The 17,931-nt window shown below is 33.3% G+C and overlaps 2 protein-coding genes across 2 annotated transcripts; both read right to left on the reverse strand.

Moving 5' to 3' along the window:
* Positions 1-6,921: 6,921 nt before the first annotated feature.
* LOC111280661 (uncharacterized) lies at positions 6,922-9,038 on the reverse strand. The gene is given in 5 exon segments (XM_089757261.1): positions 6,922-7,823; positions 7,825-8,036; positions 8,113-8,263; positions 8,502-8,729; positions 8,985-9,038. Coding segments are annotated over 5 exon segments (942 nt in total). The 3' UTR covers positions 6,922-7,526.
* Positions 9,039-9,628: 590 nt separating this feature from the next.
* LOC111280662 (U-box domain-containing protein 52-like) lies at positions 9,629-14,491 on the reverse strand. The gene is made up of 10 exons (XM_089756979.1): positions 14,143-14,491; positions 13,956-14,065; positions 13,597-13,718; positions 12,771-12,979; positions 12,614-12,692; positions 12,210-12,501; positions 11,888-11,989; positions 11,383-11,805; positions 10,351-11,109; positions 9,629-10,028 (listed from the first exon to the last, which is right to left on the reverse strand). The coding sequence occupies exons 1-10, from the start codon at positions 14,333-14,335 to the stop codon at positions 9,957-9,959; spliced, it is 2,361 nt and encodes a 786-aa protein (XP_089613105.1). The 5' UTR covers positions 14,336-14,491; the 3' UTR covers positions 9,629-9,956.
* Between the last annotated feature and the right edge of the window lie 3,440 nt (positions 14,492-17,931).

Here is a 17,931-nt window from a genome sequence, read left to right on the forward strand (position 1 = left end):
GCAACAACAGTCTTTGTTTGCTAAAAGGCGTAAATGCTACTTTGCTTAATCCGCAGTTGAGTATTTGGGACAATATCTCTGTTCAAGGGGTATGCACAGATCCTAAGAAAACTAAGGCTGTTCAAAAGTGTCCGAGGCCCCAAAATGTGAGCCAGCTAAGAGAATTCCTTCGTTCCACTAGCTATATTACAGGAGGTTTGTGAAGGATTTTGGCAGAATATACAAATCATTGATTGTATTGCTCAAGAAGGATCAGTGTAAGTGGTCTGAAGAGGCTAAAATAGCATTTAAGGAACTCAAGGAAGTAATGACATCACCTCCATTGCTAGCCTTATCAGATTTGTCTCAATATTTTTTTCATAGAAACTGATGCCTCTAACACTGGCATTAGAGCCGTTTTGATGCAAGGAAGTCATCCCTTGGCTACATCAGCAAGGCCTTATTTCCTAGACATCAAGGATTTTCAGTTTATATTGGCAAAAAAAGAACTTTCAGTTTATGATAGGGAATTCTTTACCATAGTGTATGTTGTAACCAAATGGTGTATGTTGTAACCAAATGGCATCATTATCTTTCTAACAGGTACTCTAGTATTAAAAATGATCACCAAAGTCGGAAACACTTATTGCAGCAAAGGATTATCTTCCCTATGATATTAGCAATAATAAGGAAAAGGAGAATGCAGTATAGCTGATGCCTTGTCCTTTGTACATTAATGTAGTGAGCTTTTGTGTCATAGTAGTCTCTAGCATATTCACTGAGTTGATGGTTGAAGTGCTGAGAAACTGAGAGACTGATTCACAATCGAAATATTTGATTTAGATTTGATTTTTTTTAATTGATTCGATTTTGATTTTGATAAATGTTTTTATATATTAGTTTCGGATTAATTTTTCATATCGGGAAGTAAAAAAATAAAAAATATTTGAACTTAGTTATATGTTTTTATTAATTTTTATAAAATAAAAATAATTATTTTATATTTAAATTAATTTAAATATATTAAAATTAGATTTAAATAATATAAAAATAAAAAAATTTGATGAATCAACTAAATGGATAAAATTCAATTTTGATCAAATCGATTTCAAATGAAGTTCAATTTAAATTAATTTTTAAAAATTTATAATATTATGCATTAACTGAAATAATCTAATCATTATCTCCTTAACTGCTAAGTATTTTTCTGGTCATTTAAGATAGAACACAATGTAGGGGCAGTTGTAGTTACCTCCTACGTTTCAATTGCATCATGTTTTCCATGTTTCTCAGTTAAAAGAAAAAGGTGGGAGCTTCTAGCAATGTTGGTTCTCAGCTGCCAGTGCATGGGATCACTCTTGCCTTCGAGCCTTTAGCAGCGTTGGTCACGAGAGTGGTCAAAAGAGGTAACAGACCAACTGTTAGAAAAATGGGGTCCAGTCTCATGTAAGTAGTTTTGGACCAAGTAAAGGTCATGGGCCTTGATTTTTCATTTTACACAGAGTCCTAGCTACTTAATAAAAAAGAGGTGGGGTTGTTTTAAGTGTACGTCGAAAACCAAGTAGAAAAAGAAGAAAAGCTAGGAAAAGTATAGAAAAAAAAGAAAAGGGAGAGTTGGTTGAACAGAAGTCGATCCGTGGTCCGATTGAGTTGGAACCTTGTCAGGAGGTTTATGATTCAGAGTTATACATTCTGAACAATGAAGATCGGGTTTGAAGCTCTCTAAGAACAAATCCATGGTGTATTTGTTAAGTCATTTATTTAGTGAGATTTCTTCAAATTTTTTCTCTAGTTGTTGATTAGCTCTAGTTTTAGCTAAAGAAGAACTTTGTATACCTATTATTTGACAGTGAAGATTTTTCTGGTGGTCCGTGATTTTTTCCCTCTACACTGGAGGGTTTTCCACGTAAATCTTGGTGTGCTTTATTTTTCCTGCGTATTTGATTATTGATTGTTGTCTATTGCTTCTGTATTGTTGTGATTATTGCTTCAGGCGCAACAAGTGGTATTAGAGCAAGGGTTATTTTGAGACATCGATACAAAAGTAACCCATGATAGAAGTAAATTCTGTTTGAGATCATGAAGGGTGATACAGGTTCCATGATAAAATTGACAGCATCGAATTATTCAATTTGAAAGCCTATGATGAAGGATCATCTATACTGCAAAGATTTGTATGAGTCAGTATTGGGTGATTCGGCTAAACCAGCAGATATGAAAGATGAAAGCTGAAAGAAGCTAGGTAGAAAGACGCTGGCTACAATAAAAAAATGGATTGATATCAGCGTGTTCTATCATGTAGCGCAGGAGTCAGATGCACACATTATTTGAGAAAAATTGGCAGCATTGTATGAAAGAAAAATAGGTATGAATAAAGTTATGCTTGTTAAAAAGCTTGCAATTTTACAGTATAGGGATGGACGATCTGTTACAGAGCACTTGAGTGATTTTTAAGATATATTTAATCGGATGACTACTATGGAGCTTAAGATGGATAATGAAATGAAGGTGTTATTTCTTTTGGGTTCATTGTCAGACAGCTGGAATACTCTAGTTGTGACTGTTCTTAATTCAGCTCCTGATTATAAAGTGACATTGGAGATGGTAAAGGACAATATGCTTAATGAAAAAGCAAGACGAAAAGATGTAGACCCTGAGAATCAAGCTCTAGTCACAGAGAACAGGGGTAAAAACATTGACAGAGGTCAGGACTCAAAAGGCCGTGGTAAGTCTAAACATAGATCCAAGTCTAGAGGTAAAGTGAAGTGTTTCTATTGTGGTAAGGTGGGTCATATAAAACGAAACTATAAAATCTTGAAGTAAGAGCGAAAAGATGAGAAAGGTAAAAGTTCAAATGATGGCAATGTTACAGCAGTGAATTCAGATAGTGATTCAATTACTTTGATTTGTACACATGATGATTGTAATCATGTTAGTGATCCCAGCATTGAGTGGATAGTTGACACAGGAGTGGCATATCATTATATTTTTAAAAGAGAGTTGTTTACAACTTACAAAGCATGAGACTTTGGTTATACCAAGATGGGAAACAAAAGTGTGTCGCAGATTATTGGGATTGATGATATTGTTGTACAAACTAGTATAGGCTGCATGTTGACTTTGAGAGATGTCAGACATATTTCAGATATGAGAATGAACTTGTTTGCTATTAATGTCTTTAATAAGGAGGGATATGAAAGCCGACAAAATAATGGACAGTGAAAGCTTCTCAAAGGATCTATGGTAGTTGCAAGGAGAAAACTATGCTGCACAATGTATAAGACATGGATGTAATTGAATGGTAACTAGGTAAATACCGTTGAAAATGATGCTTCAGCAAACTTATGGCATAGGAGGCTAGCACACATGAGTGAAAAAGGGTTACAGGTTTTGGTAAGGCACTCTCTCATTCTCTTGACCAAAGGTATGTCTCTCGATTCATGTGATTATTGTTTGTTTGGTAAGCATCATAGAGTTTCTTTTCGTAAAAGTTCTCAAAGAAAAGAAAATATATTGGAATTAATTTATTCTGACGTATGTGGTCCCATTGAGGTTGAGTCATTAAGTGGTAGCAGATATTTTGTTACTTTTATTGATGATGCTTCACGTAAGACTTGGGTGTATATGTTGAAATACAAAAGTCAGGTACTATAGTATTTTCAAAAATTTCATGCCATGGTTGAAAGGATGACAGGGTTACCCTTGAAGTGTATTCGAACTAATAATGGTGGGGAATACACATCTAAAGGCTTTGAAGAGTATTGCTCAAAGCATGAGATCAGGCATGAGAGGACAGAACCTGAAATACCACAGCATAATGATATAGCTGAAAGAATGAATCGTATCATTATGAAAAAAATCAGATGTATGTTGAGGATGGCAAAATTACCAAAGCCATTCTGGGGTGAAGCAGTCAACACAACTTGTTTTTTACTTAACAGGTCACCATCAGTTCCTTTGGGCTTTGACATTCCAGAAAGAGTGTGGACAGGAAAATATACTTCATACTCTCACTTAAAAGTTTTTGGGTATAAAGCATTCATGTATGTGCCGAAAAAGCAGAGATCAAAGCTTGACAGTAAAGCCACACAATGTGTGTTTGTAGGATATGGTGATGAAGAATTTGGTTACAGGGTATGAGATCTAGTAAAGAGAAAAATAGTCAAAAGTAGAGATGTGGTCTTTCATGAAAAAGAAACCATAGTAGATTTTGATAAAAATGAAAAGACTACACGAATTATTGTTGAGTGTGATGTTTCAACACGGACAGGGATTCCACAAGAAAGAGCCACAGATATTGAAAATGAGTAAGAAACAGAATTTGGGGATATGAATGAGCTAGCCACAGTTGGTGATGAGCCAGATGCTATTAGTTTTAAGCAGGGGAAGCAATCCTCTCTACTTGAGAGTTTTGAGTAGGGGGAGCTACCTTCGGCATCAAGTGATGTAGAGTCTCAGCTCAGGAGATCTACTAGAGAGCGTAGGTCATTTACCAGGTATCCAAGTTTAGATTTTATTTTAGTTATCAGTTAAAGGGAGCCAGAAAGCTTTCAAGATGTGCAGGCTACTTCAGATAGAGAGCATTGGTTAAAAGCAATGAAAGAAGAGATGGAGTCATTGCGAAAGAATGGTACTTATGATCTTATTAAACTTCCAACAGGGAAGAGTCCATTAAAGAATAAATGGGTGTTCAAGTTGAAAAAAGATGGTGACAAACTAATGAGGTACAAAGCTCGATTGATAGTAAAAAGTTTTTCTCAGAAACCAGGCATCGATTTTTATGAGATTTTTGCTCTAGTTGTAAAAATGAGTTCTATTCGAGTGGTACTGGGATTGGCAGCTAGTTTGAATCTTGAGCTTGAGCAACTTGATGTTAAAACTGTATTTTTGCATGGTGATTTACAGGAGGACATTTATATGAATCAGCTTGAGGGTTTTGAAGTGAAAGGGAAAGAGCATTTAGTTTGCAAATTGAAGAAAAGCTTGTATGGCTTGAAATAAGCTCCGTGATAGTGGTACAAGAAGTTTGATTCTTTTATGGTGAGTCATAGCTATAAAAAAATAACAGCAGATTCTTGTGTGTATGTTAAATAATTTCCTAATGGTAACTTCATTATCCTATTATTATATGTTGATAATATGTTGATTGTAGGACAAAATGCTAGTATGGTTTGTAGGTTGAAAGAACAATTGTCTAAGTCCTTTGATATAAAGGATTTAGGTCCAGCAAAACAGATTCTTGGTATGGACATTATCCGAGATAAGAGAGCTGGAAAGCTATGGTTGTCACAGAAAAAGTATATTGAACGAGTGCTTGGTAGATTCAACATGCAACATGCTAAATCAGTTAGCAGTTCACTTGCCAACCATTTTCATCTAAGTAAGAAATCTTGTCCAGTGTCTAAGGAAGAGCAACTAGCTATGTCTAGTATTCCTTATTCTTCTGTAGTCAGTTCTTTAATATATCTTATGGTTTGTACAAGGCCTGACATTGCTCATGCAATTGATGTAGTGAGCAGATTTCTTTTTAATCCAGGGAAGGTTCACTGGGAAGCAGTGAAATAGATTTTTAGATATTTGAGGGGTACCTCAAAAATGTGCTTGACTTATGGAGTTTCACAACCAGTTCTAAAAGGGTTTACTGATGCTGACATGGGAGGCGATCTTGATGGTAGGAAATCTACTTCAGGATATTTGTTCATTTTTGCAGGAGGAGCTGTATCTTGGCAATCTAAGTTGCAGAAGTGTGTTGCTTTGTCAACTACAGAGGCTGAGTATATTGCAGCAACCAAAGCATGTAAAGAAATGCTTTGGATGAAACGTTTTCTTCTTGAATTGGGGTTGAATCAGAAAGAGTATGTGGTATTTTGTGATAGCCAGAGTGCTTTAGATTTGAGTAAGAATACCATGTACCATGCTAGAACAAAGCACATTGATGTTAGATATCATTGGTTACATTTAGTGATTGAAGAACAGCAGATGCTATTAAAGAAAGTTCATACTGATAAGAATGTAGCAGATATGTTGACTACGATACTTTCCAGGGAAAAGCTTAAGCTTTGCAGTAACTTGGCCGGAATGAGTTCCCTGGTCAAGGTAAGTTCCAAATGAAACTGCTATGGTGATGAATCTTCTCCTAATGGGACTGGAGGGGGAGATTGTTAGGAAAATGAGATCCAATCCCATGTAAGTGGTTTTGGACCAAGTAAAGGCCTTGGGCCTTGATTTTTCATTTTACACAGAGCCCTAGCTACTTAATAAAAAAGAGGTGGGGTTGTTTTAAGTGTGTGTCGAAAACCAAGTAGAGAAAGAAGAAAAGTTAGGAAAAGCATAGAGAAAAATGAGAAGGGAGAGTTGGCTGAACGGAGTCGATCCGTGGTCCAATTGAGTTGAAATCTTGTCAAGAGATTTATGATTCAGAGTTATACATTCTGAACGGTGAATATCGGGTTTGAAGCTCTCTAAGAACAAATTCAGGGTGTGTTTGTTAAGTCACTTATTTGGTGAGATTTCTCCAATTTTTTTCTTTAGTTGTTGATTAGCTCTAGTTTTAGCTAGAGAAGAACTTTATATACCTATTATTTGATAGTGAAGATTTTTCTGGTGGTCCGTGGTTTTTTCCTTCTACACTGGAGGGTTTTTCACGTAAATCTTGATGTGCTTTATTTTTCCTGCGTATTTGATTATTGATTGTTATCTATTACTTCTGAATTATTGTGATTATTACTTCAGGCGCAATACCAATAACTCAGGTTTTGGTTCACTCGACCAACTCTTTTCATGAGGATGCTACCTGGGAATTTCTTTTTAATCTACAAACTTGCAGCTTTGAGGACAAGGCTTTTTCTTAATGGGAAGGAATTGTTGTGTTTTGTGCTTAATTTTTATAATTCAAAAGTTAGTTAATCTGTTATGAAGTTGCTGAGCTGGCTGGAGGTTGGGTTCTGTTATTGGAGCTGTTGAGCAGGATCAGGCGGTCGCTGTGTTGCTGAGCTGGAAGGGAGTTTCATAGCTGAGAAGCTGAGCTGGACAAGTCGATTACTTAAGTGCTTAGGTGGCTTCTTCTGTTTCTTCAAATCCCAAGTATTTGACTGTTAATTCTTCTGTTTCTTACTTAAAATTCACAAAAATAAATGGATCCAAAAATAGTGGAAGGAAGCCTGACCCGTCTCTCTCTCAACAAATATTTGTCTTTACTTTTTGTAACAAAAAGTTTTGATTTTAGTGTATCCCATATTTATAAGTAATTCTGATGAGTTTTAATCTGAGAACTAAAATAAATTTCTAAAACAAAAAATAGAAATAAATTTATATGCCAGCGTTTAATTATTCTGAACATTTCTGCTAAGCAAGTAGACTTACTGAGCTTCATTTACATATACAAAAAGTGGAATCCGATATACAAAATGGCGGATCTTATAGTCTGCACATAGCCAAGGCCTCTATGCCATTGCATTAACCTTACATAACATTTCATCATCTACTTTGTTGCTACATCATTGACAGTGAAAGCAAAATGTCATTGTTAGCTATTTTACGAGTATCACCTAAATTCCCTTTAAAAGGGGAGTAGTCGATGCAGTCTCCCCAAAAGTCCTGACCAAATCTGAACAAGATGGATCTGCTTCCTCTTCTGTGTCAAGCTCCAAACCCAACACCTTGTCGATATCATCCGAGGCTGATATGAGCAGGAATTCACATCCTTCATAGTTCAGAAAGTCCGGCGGGTCAGCCGGATGATACCGGTTTTTCCCCAACTGCCCTTGCAAGTGAGCAGGGAATGTTGCCTTTCTTTTGTTCTGAAGTCCCCTGAATTGGGAACTGCCAGGTTGTTCTGGGTTTTTTTATTTGAATCACGAACGAGCCTTCACGCTCAATGTTGAGGGATTCTTGGGGTTCAATCGCTTCATTTTCTGGTGGGAATTCAAGTTTGTAGATCAAATGTGTATGCATTTTGTTCTTCCCTGAATTGTGCCTCACAATCCGGTAAACACCTTCTCCCACCGCTCTTGCAGGAAATTTACGTCGGTGACCTCTTTTTGAAGTATCATATTCCTCTGCAGCACAAACTTTTTACCTTCTGCATAGGTAATAAGAAGGAAAATAAATTCAATGCATGTAGCAAATGAATACCTCCTTTTAGAGCAGTTTTCACATCTTCTATCTTTGTTGTCACCAATTCAACATAACCCCAGAAGGGTTGGGACTTCTTGCCTGCATCTGGCAGACTTTTCCTTCCCATAACAATGAACCGTAACAGTGGTTCCTTCTCAATATTTACTTCCTACAAGTGATTAAAAGGTTTTCAAGTAACAAGCAAAGTTGAATATAATATTCTCCAAGCCTGGTTTTTTGTCACAATTTCTTGTATTATTTACTATCTTCAGTGTAGTAGACAGACTAAATACACTTACAATGAATTCTACGGCACAGACTGAACATCTATTTGATATTAAAATGGCCATTTTTCTTCAAAATTAAACTTCTACCAATCAGCCGTGATGTTTTCATTTTTATCTCACTTGGCTCGCCTGTCCACCTTCATAGTCATTCTTCCACGGGCCACTTTGACTTTCACCTAACTTCTTTTTGGTTCCCTCCTTGCCAGAGTGGGGTTCCTGCTTCTCTTCAACTGGTCTCTCACCAGACTCTGGCCGCAACACAATGTACAAGCGCTGCACATCGTGAACGCTGTGAGCTTCCTTCTTGTTGAATTTAAGCCTATAGAAGAAGAATATTTCCTCTCTTTCCTGAAATTTGACACAGCCAATGAAATTAGCTATTTGATTTTCTGGTGCGAGAGACGAACAGTGACCCTTCTTGAAACATTATTGAATCATCATTGTCATACGTCTATTTAAACCAAAAAGCATAAATGTTGCATCTTCCCGAGGCCAATGATTAAAGAAATAACGTCTAACTTCATATTGCTTGGGAAAGAAGTCTAAAAGATAGAGCAAATGTGAACATTTTATGATTAAGCAAAAGGGAGAGAAGTGAAAGACCTGAGTCTCAACTTGGGCGTCATCTCTGGCCTTGTGTTCTGGGCCTTGTCCCATTTTTTTTTTTTTTTGTCTCTCTGTTGATTTATACCAGTGATCACCAAGCAGAATGAATGAAAATATGAAATCACCACTGATTTGTTTGTTCTCTTTTATAAAGAAAAGAAACGGTGCTGCTATAAAACCAATGGAAAAACTTTGCAAATAGCATTCAAAGTTATAACTGCTAGAAACTTCCCACCAGCCACGTTTGCTTTTGAGTTGTGACATCCATGCACCACTTCTCTATAGGCTGCCACGTTTTCTGACATTACCGTTTCAAAAACATAAAAAACTATAACGCCGTAACCTGATCGGCACCGTTGTTCGGTGAGAGTAACGGTTACAGTAAAAATAGTTATAGTATGATTCAAACATAAAATTAATATTTTATGAAATATTATTATTATATTAATATAAATGCTAGATATGTTGTTAATAAAATTTTTAAATTTATTTAATGATATTGTATTAAATATAAACGTTTTTTAGTATGAAAAAACAAATTTCATATAGCCGTAAAAAAATTTTAAGAACTTTCCGGGTAAATTGACCCTTCCCCACCTCTAGTTCAGTCCTTGCTAGGAAACAGACGTAAAGAAATTTTCACAAGAGGTCTCTGTTTGGAAATCTCTTAATTACATTTTTTTCCCAAAAACTTTTGTAGTTAATTACATTTGTTATTTGCAGATTTCCCGATATATTTACAAGGAAAAAAAACAAAAAAACATTAAGCCGGCAGAAACCGTCTTAGTTCAATGGCTCTTGATGCCAACACCTTAAGCAAACACATTGATCTAGCTGCTGCATGGGAATCTAATAACATATCCTTCTGCTAGCTTTCTTCAAACGACTCAGAATTGTCTTAAGTTTAATCCTATTATTATTACATATATTCCCCCTCTACGTCCAGATTGTTCCTTAATCTTTATCTGATCATGCTTCTGTCAGTGATGTTGAGCTTAATTGACTGCTTGAACTAGCAGAATTTAAAATAATAGGATCACTCTGCAAGAAAAAAAAAAAAAAGTAACATCAATATGCCAATCCTTGATTTCAGGAGTAAAAATGAAAAAGTATTATTTCATTGTTATTATTACTTTTACTCTTCTTTCCAAAGATTCAAAGTAAAGGCATATGGTTTAGATTACCCCAAATAGAACTGGTATATATATATATATATATATATATATATGTAGTTATATTTATAAAGTAGATTGGAGATAGAGAAAGAGATTGCTGGTGGAATTCGAATTTTAGACTTATTGGATATCTGCTTTTAAAGATGCTTGTGCTTGTGCTTTGTGATTCAGAATATTTAAGTACTCACATCTGAAACAGAAGCTTGGCTGTGGTTAGGGGAAGGTCCGGCACAGCCAGCAAAAAGGAAAGGGGCCATTTGCTCTTCAGCAAATTCTCTTAGTCTGCAAAGCTCTGTTAGGACTTCATTGCCAAGATCAGGCCTGTCTTTTCGTCTGAGTTCTGCACATTTTAGTGCCAGCTTTGCAAAAGACAATGTTTCTTCGGGTGGCCAGTCATGCACGTCAGGGTCCAGCATCTCTGTAAAAAATGTGCCCTTCTCGATTGCTAGCTCAGCGTAGTGAGTCAATCCCATAGGTTGCTTGGCCGTTATCAGTTGAAGAAGCAAGATCCCTAAGGAATATACATCAGATTTTACGCCCAGCATTCCTGTTTGCTGATACTCGGGGTCAATATAGCAAAATGTTCCAGCTGTTGAAGTTATGCGGAACTGTGTCACATTCTCGGCAACAGCAGGGACAAGCCTGGCTAATCCAACATCGCTAATCTTGCTAACATAGTTATGATCGAGCAAAATGTTGCCAGGCTTAAGGTCACGGTGCACAATTGGCTCTGGCTTTGCATTATGCAGAAAAAGCAGGCCTGTAGCAACCTCAGCAGCTATTCGGAACCTGAGTTGCCAAGACAGAGGTGGGGTGTTCCCTTTCCTAAATATACAGTCATCTAAGCTTCCATGAGCCATGTATTCATAGACTAGAATACCATATTCTGGGCAGGCACCTAGAAGAAGGACCATGTTAGGATGGCGGATGCAGCTAAGTACTTCAATCTGCACAGCAAGATGTTAAAATTTTCAGACAAGTTTGGTCATGAGAGAATGTATAGGAAACCATGGAGTATGAGCAAGCCTCATCTACTAAGGCTTTTTCAAGTCAACTAGACATTTCTAACAATCTTGTGGAGGGAAGCGGAAAGCCTATGTTGTTTGGTTCAAAATTCTTTCTGTTTTTCTGGTTTCGAGAATAACAATCTGGGTCGTCCAAGAACTTCAGATACTACATGTCTTTTAAGAATTCCCTAATCAATACTATTAGTTTCTTACCTCTTGCAGAAATTGTAATCTCCCTTGTGCAGCATCTGGACGTAAAACCTTAACTGCAACTGGTGTATGATCAAGATAACACCTATAGACAGGACCATAACCTCCTTCTCCAATCTTTCGAGATTGGGCAAAGCTATCTGTTGCCTCTTCAATTTCCTCGATGGTATATCTTCTGTATTTGATATGACTATCGGATAGAGTGTCTAACATCCTCTTCATTTCCACAGTTTCTCTTAGGGCTTCTCCTACTAAATTCAATCTTCTTTGTGAATCTGTATGTTTGTGTGCTGATTCAGCTGCTTCTATGGCTGCCTTGCACTTAGCCCTCTCTTCTTCTACAGTTAACATTGCAGCTTCCTCAGCTAGTCGTGCCTCTTCCAATCTTCGTTCTTCTTGATTTTTGCAACGATTGAGCTGCATTGCCTAACTTAAATATCTTATTACAACTAGTCTCTACAATTCAAAAAATTCAAAGAGGGAGTACTAAATGATAACTTGCATTTACCTGTTGTTTTGCTGAAAGGGCTTCTCTACATGCATTACCATACAAGTCCATTGTTTTCTTCAATTCTAGTCTTAGTCTCCTCATTTCAGCTTCCACTTCCTCCTGTTTGTTTGCAGACCAAATAAGCAAAAAATTCATTTTGGCCAGCTATGACTGGTACTAACATGCCAAGAATATTGGATTAAAACTTTTAACAGTTACAGAAATGGTGCTGGATTTTATGTTCTTATCTTCAAAATGTGCAAGGATAAGAAATGATTTGAACCTGGTGACTAATTTAATGCAAAGCTAGTTTCCATATGAGACATGGTGATTAACGTACCAGATTCTGAGATGAACAAGATGATCTTCCGCTTTCCTGTGAAATTGATGAGAAGTTTTGTGGAGAAATATGGTCATTCCACTTGGTTCCTAAACGCATTGATCCTATGCTTTGATCTGTGCTGCTTGATAGCCGCGAATTTCGGCTAGAATCGATAAATGAATCGAAGAACAAAGAAGAGTTACGGTCAGTGCTTGGTCTGTCGGAGCTGACAAATGATATATCAGTATCCGATTCTGAGAAATCCCCAAACGCTGTCATGAGACTGGGTCTTGTAGGGGGGAATTGCGTCCTGATTTTTTTGTAAAGATGATGGTCAATTAGTATCACTTTCAAGCTTTTAAGTCGTTAAAATAAAAGTTTTATACTTGTAACTGCAATTATATGGTAAGAAATCAGCTTACTTTGTACCCATGTCAATTGAAGTACGAGGCTTGACCATTGTCTCAATTGAAGAATAAGGTTTGACCGTAGTCCTATCAGCTGCATATTCAAGATTTTCAGTTAGTCCATCAGTAAACTAACTGAAAGGACATTACTGTATGGGGGAAACAAACAAACCTGCTTTTACAGAGTCAGCACTAGGTAGGGATTGCTTTTCAACAGAACCGGCATTTTGTTTCTTAATTTGATCAAGTAGGGGAGAGGAGTGTGGAGCTGTACGAGACGCATTTCGTACTGAAGAGACCTTTCCTTTGGAAATGACATATACAGTGCAGAAGTCTGGTGAAGCTTTCGTGACACAGCTTGGAATATCAGCCCTGAATTTTCTGCGTAACAAAAACCATTAGTCCCTCAATGACATCTCCAAGCAAGAATTTCAATGTTGAAGTGCCCAAGTATCTTTAGCTAATCAGTTTCAACAGTAAGGTGTTATTACACTTGCTACACGAAAGCTTATTAAAGCAGCATTTCTACATCTGTTGGACTATGAACAAGTTTCAACTACCAGTTTTTACATATTTCTTCGACATCTATTATTCTCCTAGAATTAAAAAAATTTAACCTTTCTTTTATTGCTGTGTTTGCCTACTCTTATCTGTATGGTTTCATATGCCGCATGATAACCACAAGGCCACCATGCAAATATGGCTTAGATGGCCTGATTAAAACTGGAGTTGTTAGAGTCAGAATTTGTTTGGTGCAGATGCAATTGCTCAGAGAAAAGAAGCCAATTAGCCATTGCGACAGAAAATCTTCGTACCAAAAATGAATGAAGCTAATCCTAGACCAATGTTTTGTTTCTCATTTCAGACAGACTTGTAGTTATTTAGAGTTTAAAATTGGCTTTCCCATGTAAGGACAATCATGTTGAATTCTCACTTTGATCATGATCCTATCAAAACCTTTTTGTCTGAATATTAAACCTGAAACAAGGAGCAGATACCTCATAAATCCACTTCGAGATGGAGCACCAAGAACCAATTTCCCAATTCCAGCATAAGAAACATATTCTGTCAATGCTTTTACAATATCTGAATCTTCAAGTACGATATCAATGCAATGTATCTGGTGTAAATGACAACAAACAGGAGACCGAGTCACTCCAAATCAAATAACATTTGAATTCTAGTACTGAACAATTTGAAGCAAAGAGTGATGAAAAACAACAAAGTTAACAAATGTCAAGAGGAATAAGGATTTGTTCTGTCTCCAGAAAGATACATAATATGATGTGAAATCGTATATCATATGATAGAAATCGTTGCAGCTGCTCAAAGGGCTGCGTTCTATTGATAAACTTACGTCTTTTCGAGTACAAAAGCAATGGAAGGTGAGAAACAATTCCTTGGATAGCTTTTCCATCATCTGTTTGTTTGATATAGGTGAACTTGTTTCACTACCATGACCATTATCTGCACCAGAATAAACTTGAATAAGAATTGAACGATTTGAAGCACAAGAATTGAAAATGTAATTGACTGAGAGTTACGTGGTCCGTGTATAATTGCTCCTGATTTATGAACAACGTGAATAAGAACAACAGTTTGGCCTCTTGAAAGAAGATGCTCCACAGCCCATCTGAGAGCATGTTGACTCCCTTTATCCTTGTCAAGGGCTACAGCTACCAGCCCATTTCCTACTGCTTTCTTCGTAGAAGTAAAATATCCCTTTTGATTCCACATTTTCTGTCTTTTTCCTTTCTGAATTCTCTCCTTTCAAAAAGCTTTTAGACAAAATGTACGAAGTCACCTTGAGAATGAAAATTGAAGATTCAAAATTTTCTAGTTTGAGAGGCCCAAAACCTCTCTTCCTGGAATATCTATGCCATGACTTTGACCATGCATTGCCTTTTATTATCTCCATTTATCATGTTACTTTTAGTTTTCTCTATTTTGGTTATCAAATAGAAGCCTCAAAAATTAGAAGTATTTGACCGAGAATTGTGTACAGGCAAATGGGAATTAAATTAACAAAACTGAGTAAGAAAAAAAAGAAGAGGCCTAAAATTCTTCTCCTTTGTTTTTGTTTCCAACGGTCGAAATTCCCTTCCCATAATATAGGAAAAAAAGATGTACCATATTTGTACTATACTAAGTCAAGATAAAATGAGATAACGGTTGGTAATTAATTACTCAAGAAATGGTTTAGTATTCCATATGAATTGATGGACATCCGAAGGATGGATTGTTTTCTTTCTTTTTAGTCTATATAGTATGTACAAAGGTGGCAAACACAGGTTCGATGAATTTGGATTAATTAATTTGATTTTGCATTCAATTAATTTCATATTCAAATTTATTTTAAATTTGGATTGTCTCGTATTTGAATTCTTTTATATTCAAACTGTACAAGATTTATTCAGTTGCAGATTTGATCATCTCAAATTTGGAGGATCATTTTGAATATGAGCTATTTTGAATTTTGACCCATTCGAGTTTAAATAAATTTGAATGATTAACTATATTAAATTATTTATAATTTATCATTAAATTATCACTTAACTATCAATTTATTGATGAGTTACTAAGTTATATTAATTTACTATTAAGTTTTCAATGATTAACAACTTAATTATCCATGATTTACTATTAAGTTATTTATGATTTTTTAATTAATTACAATACACCTAAGCTAATAAGTCATCATTAATTTATTACTAAATTATCAATGATTAACTACTAAATTACTACTTTTTTTTATTAAATTATCCTCAATTTACCAATATGTTATTATTCATTTATAACTATAAGATATAGATTTTAAAAAGTCCACTAAAAATATATGAGATAATTTTTTTATATAATAATATTATTACTTCATTCAAATTTAAACTTTTTGACTAAATTTTTTTATTAAATAGATTTATGGTAGATTTATCCTAATCCTTAAAATAAAAGTTCCGGTTTCGTTGTTACTAGTAATTAGGGTTCAATTCTTGAAACTTTAAGTATAAAAAAGTTATTAATGATTAATAATTAATTTATAATTTATTTACTATTATATTATCAGTGATTTGTTACTAGAAAATCAATGATTTACTACTAATTTATCCACGATTTAATATTAATTTATAAATAATTTACCATTAAATTATAAATAATTTACTATTAAGTTATAAATGATTTACTTTTAAATTGTTGATAATTTACTATCGAGTTATTAATTATTTATTATAAATTTATTACTTATTTATTATTAATTTATCGATTACATATTATAAAGTTGTCATTAATTAACTAATTTACTATTAAATTACCATTGATTTACAACTAAGTTATTAGTAATTTATTACCATGTTATTTGTGTTTCGTATTAAGTTATCAATTTATTACTAAATTATCAATAATTTACTCCTAAATTATCAATGATTTAGTATTGTATTATTATTTATTTACTATTATATTATTATTAATTTAATATTTATTTTTTAATTATTTACTACAAAATTATTATGGATTTATTACTAAATTTTCTATAATTTATTATTAAGTATCAATGATTAATACTCTATTAATTTACTTTTAAATTTTCAATAATTAACTTCTAAATTATCAATTATTTATCATTAAGTTATTATTGATTTACCACTAACTTATTTATAATTCATTACTATCAATTAATTACTATTAAACCAAAATTGATTTACTATCAAATTATCACTAATTTACAATTAAGTTTTTATTAATTTATTATTAAATTATCATTGATTAACTATTAAGTTATCACTTTTTTTTTTAATAAGTTATTCGTGATTCACTACTTTGTTGTTATGCATACTACTAAATTATTAGACAATTACGATATGTTATTATTGATTTACAACTAAGTCATCAATTATTGACTATTAAATTATCAACTATTAAGTTATAACTAATTTATGCTAAATTATTCATTGATTTACTATTAAATTATTACTAATTAATTATTAAGTTATGGATAATTATTATTGTTTACTAATTACTTTTAATATTTCAATGATTAATTAATAAGTTATTAATTATATAATATTATATTATTGTTGATTTGTGTATATACAAAAAGGAAAGCAACTACAATGTATACTATATGATGTAATTTTGTAAAGTAAAGAAAGTAAGTAAGAAAGTTTAATTGTAGATGACTTTAAAAGCAATGAGTAAATACTCTTAATTTGCTATTTGTAGTTTAACACATAATTATAAGTTAAAATCATAACTTATTATACTAATGCAAGTATCAAACTAAATTAAATAAATATATACAATATATATTAAGTCAATATTTCTAAGATATTTTTTAAAATTTTTTAACTCATAGTAAAATTGTACATATTAAGATAAGTATTATTGATGATTTGATTCAATGATTAGTGTATGTATTTTCACACCTATTAGCGAAGTAAAATTGCATATAAAAAATTAAAAATTTTGAATTTTTTTAACAATAATGAATTAATAAACTTTGCCTTATATTTATATTTTAAGTATATAATTTTGAGTAAAAATTTTGTTATATATATGATAAAAGTAATGAGTGAAAATTTATTAAATAAAATTTATAAAAATAAACAGACAACATTTTAAAAATATATTAAGTTCACAATAATTACCTTCACATTTTCTTTCCAAAAATTTATCCTATTAAACAAAAAGATAAAAGATTTGCAATTGTTGCTTTATTCTTTTTACCATCATTCAAAATGACTTTCTTGATATTTTAATTCCTACCAACTTCGCTATTTTAAAAGAGTAAAAAATATAGCAATGAGTTATAAACAACCCATATAATGCTTAACTTTATATTATTTTCCTGAATGAGTATGAATTATAATATCTTTTTAAATGAAATTTTGAGTTATTTTCCTTAACTTATATAGTAGCAACTTGAACAATAAATAAACGATTATAAACTTGTTGATTTAAATAAATATTTTTATAATATGAATTTAAATATCCTCAGAAGAAGATATATTCTTTAATCTCTGTAAAACTTAGGTATAAAGATTTTCTTTTAAAATTATCATTAGGATTTTTGTAACTTTTGCACTTAAATTTTTATTGTGTTGTGTTATCATTTTATTTTGAAATATATTATAAGTGTCATAAAAGTATGACTAAAAGTAACATGATTAATTAACTTAAATTTGAAATAATTCAAAACTCAAATTGAGTATACATAATAATCCAATCATAATCCAATATTTTCTATTTATCTTATGTAATAATTTAAATGTTCCTTATTTAGACATTTTTCCTTCATTTTTAATGTCTTATTTTTTATTTTTTTGGTAAAATTAGTT

The sequence above is a fragment of the Durio zibethinus genome, chromosome 28, assembly GCF_047325235.1.
Source record: "Durio zibethinus cultivar Kanyao isolate XHJ-2024 chromosome 28, ASM4732523v1, whole genome shotgun sequence".
Classification (NCBI taxonomy): domain Eukaryota; kingdom Viridiplantae; phylum Streptophyta; class Magnoliopsida; order Malvales; family Malvaceae; genus Durio; species Durio zibethinus.